Source organism: Lupinus angustifolius, chromosome LG06 (genome assembly GCF_001865875.1).
Source record: "Lupinus angustifolius cultivar Tanjil chromosome LG06, LupAngTanjil_v1.0, whole genome shotgun sequence".
In the NCBI taxonomy this organism is placed as follows: Eukaryota; Viridiplantae; Streptophyta; class Magnoliopsida; order Fabales; family Fabaceae; genus Lupinus; species Lupinus angustifolius.
The window spans coordinates 23,236,256-23,239,092 of NC_032014.1; the positions used below are offsets into that span (position 1 = coordinate 23,236,256).

Sequence of the window (2,837 nt, forward strand, 5' to 3'; positions counted from 1 at the left end):
TGGCCTGTCAGTTTGCTGAAAAAAATGGATTGTTGCATAAGGAATTTCATATGGTCGGGTGATACTAGGATCAAGAAGCTTGTTACAGTGGCTTGGCATAAGGTCTGTTGCCCAATCAAAGAAGGTGGGCTTGGGATAAGATCAATCAGGTCTCTTAATGAGGCAGCTATGTTAAAGTTGGCTTGGGGAATGATCTCCTCTCAGCAGGAGTGGGCTGTCTACTGCAGGAATAGATTTTGCAGGAATAAAGATCCTAAGACCTCCTATATAAAATCTTCCATATGGCCTGGCATAAGGAAGCATTGGCAGGTTATCCTTGACAACTCCACCTGGTTATTGGGCAATGGGAGGAGCATTCGTTATTGGAGAGACAATTGGTTAGGCAAAACTTTGGTTGAGCTGCTTGGTATCCCTAACTAAATTGCCTCTACTCTCTTAGCAAGGATTTCTGACTTCATTCAAGACTCTGCTTGGGTCATTCCTTCCTGGTTGGATAGGAATCATCCTGTGGTCTGTCATAATATTTTGAGAACTCCTACCCCTGCTACTCATCTGCCTGATAAGCTTGCCTGGATGCATACCTATGATGGATCTCTCAGCCTAAAAGAGGCTTATATGTTCACCATCCCTCTTCAGCAACAGGACAACATGTGCAGTAGTATGTGGTCCTCATCTATCCCTCCTTCTAAGTCCTTTATTGCTTGGAGGCTCTATAAGAACAGAATGCCCACTGATGAGAATTTGAAGCTGAGGGGCTTGATGCTGCCCTCCTTATGTAGTCTGTGTGGTTCTAATGAGGAGACCTCTCACCATCTCTTCTTCAATTGTGCCTTTGCTACATCGATTTGGAATTGGCTAAGCTCTCAATTTGGCTATAGCATAGACCATGCATCTCTCAAGAGCATCATGTCCATCTCTCCTAGTTGGAGTCCTCAATTGAAGCAAGTGTTAACTTCTGCAATTGTGAACTCTGTTGCTGTCATTTGGCTTTGCAGAAACAAGTCCAGGTTTGATAGCACTTCAATTACATTTGCCAAAGCTGTTCACATGATCAAGTTAAAAATTTCCTTCACTGGCAACTTCACAAATTGTTGCTCCAACTCCTCCTTGCTGGAATTCTCCATTCTGAAGGCTTTTGATGTCAAGGGAAAGTATAGTAAAGCCCCTGCTATTACTGAGGTTGTTTGGGACATGCCCTTCAGGGGCTGGGTGAAGATTAACACGGATGGGGCAGCTAAAGGTTCCCCGGGGCATGCTGGGGGTGGTGCTATCTTCAGGGATGCTAAGGGAAATTGCTTGGGTTGCTTTGCCTCTTATTTCAGCATTCAAGACTCCATTTTTGCTGAGGTTCTAGCTGCAATTATGGCCATTCACTTGGCTCATTCAAAAGGTTGGTACTCTGTTTGGTTAGAGTGTGATTCTACTGCGGTGGTGGACATTTTCAAGGGCAACAAGCCGGTGCCTTGGAAGTTAAGCAACCTCATGAACAAGTGCAATCGTGTAATGATGGATATGCAAGTGAAAGTGTCCCATATCTTTCGGGAAGGGAACGCTTGTGCGGATAAGCTAGCCAATTTTGGTGTAGTGCATAGAATGGATCATTGGTGGGACTCCCCCCCTTTGTTCTTGATACATGAATTTCATAGAAACTTATTACTCCTTCCTAATTATAGGTTTAGGGGCTTGTAATGGTTGCTTCTTTAATATAATTTCGGGTGTGTTTGCACCTTTGTTTTTAAAAAAAAAATGTAAAATCTAAGACATTAATTCTTATAGTTTGAAATTTTAAAAAATACATAGTACAAGATCAATTAGGACACTCTATGTGAGTGACACTTGTTTTGGGAAGATAACCACAATTATTGAAAAAAATTAATTTCTTAACAAAAAATAAAGAAATATATTTGATAGTACTAAACAAATTGGAACACTTGATACATGTTAAATCTTTAGGCATATTTGAACAATAAAAATGAGCTCTGAGTCATGAAATCTTTTGTACAATAAATGTTTGAAAAGGATTGTTCAAAGTTTCAAACTACTTCACTCCCAATTAAAAAAAACATATCACAAATTAAAAAGGTTGCATTGCAAAAAAAGAAAATTCAGCCCTCACAAATAATTAAAGTTTTTACTATTTAATAAAATATAGAATGAAGAAAAAATTATTATATATTATTTTAAAAATCATCATTAGCAGTTAAGCATATCTGGTGACATTTGAATCTATAATTAATCATCATTAACGGGAATCTTGTTGAATCTTAAAAAAGTTATAAATAATTAAAAAAGAAATAAAATATTAAAAGATTATTATACAATAAAATTTTAAACTTATTCATCCGCACAGTCTCATTACTATTATTATTGATAAAGACTGGAATTTTCTCCACGCTGGTCATCCTATTTTCCTTATTTATCACCTTTAAAATCTTCTTTTAATGTTTTCTTGAAACAGCTACATTTTCTTCATAAAAATATTTGCTTTACTTTTTAATGTGAATGAAATCAAATCAAGTCAATTCAATTAAATTTATGTTGAATACTATCAATTAATTTATTATATAATACACAGCTATTTTCTCTTTTTTTTAATAAAAAAGTGACACTTATGGAAGCACTCATTTATTGTGAGAAGTCATTATGTATATATAACACGTACTTTTAATATAAGGAAGAAATATATGAGAATAGTAAATAAAAGTGTATCAACACAAAAATAGGAATTATGATAAGAGTCATTAAAGTCAAATATTTAATCACACAATATTTTGAATTCTTCATTTTAAATTTAAATTACGAACTTCATAAATTAAACAATGATGCTGTATAAATAA

At 35.6% G+C, this 2,837-nt stretch overlaps 1 protein-coding gene across 1 annotated transcript in view; it reads left to right on the forward strand.

The window, feature by feature from the left end:
- The window catches only part of LOC109350537, a 3,919-nt gene extending 2,230 nt beyond the window's left edge, over positions 1-1,689 (forward strand). Inside the window, exons 3-4 of the mRNA XM_019591769.1 lie at positions 69-377; positions 498-1,689. Coding sequence (XP_019447314.1) covers positions 69-377; positions 498-1,689 — 1,501 coding nt within the window. The remainder of the gene's footprint in view (positions 1-68; positions 378-497) is intronic.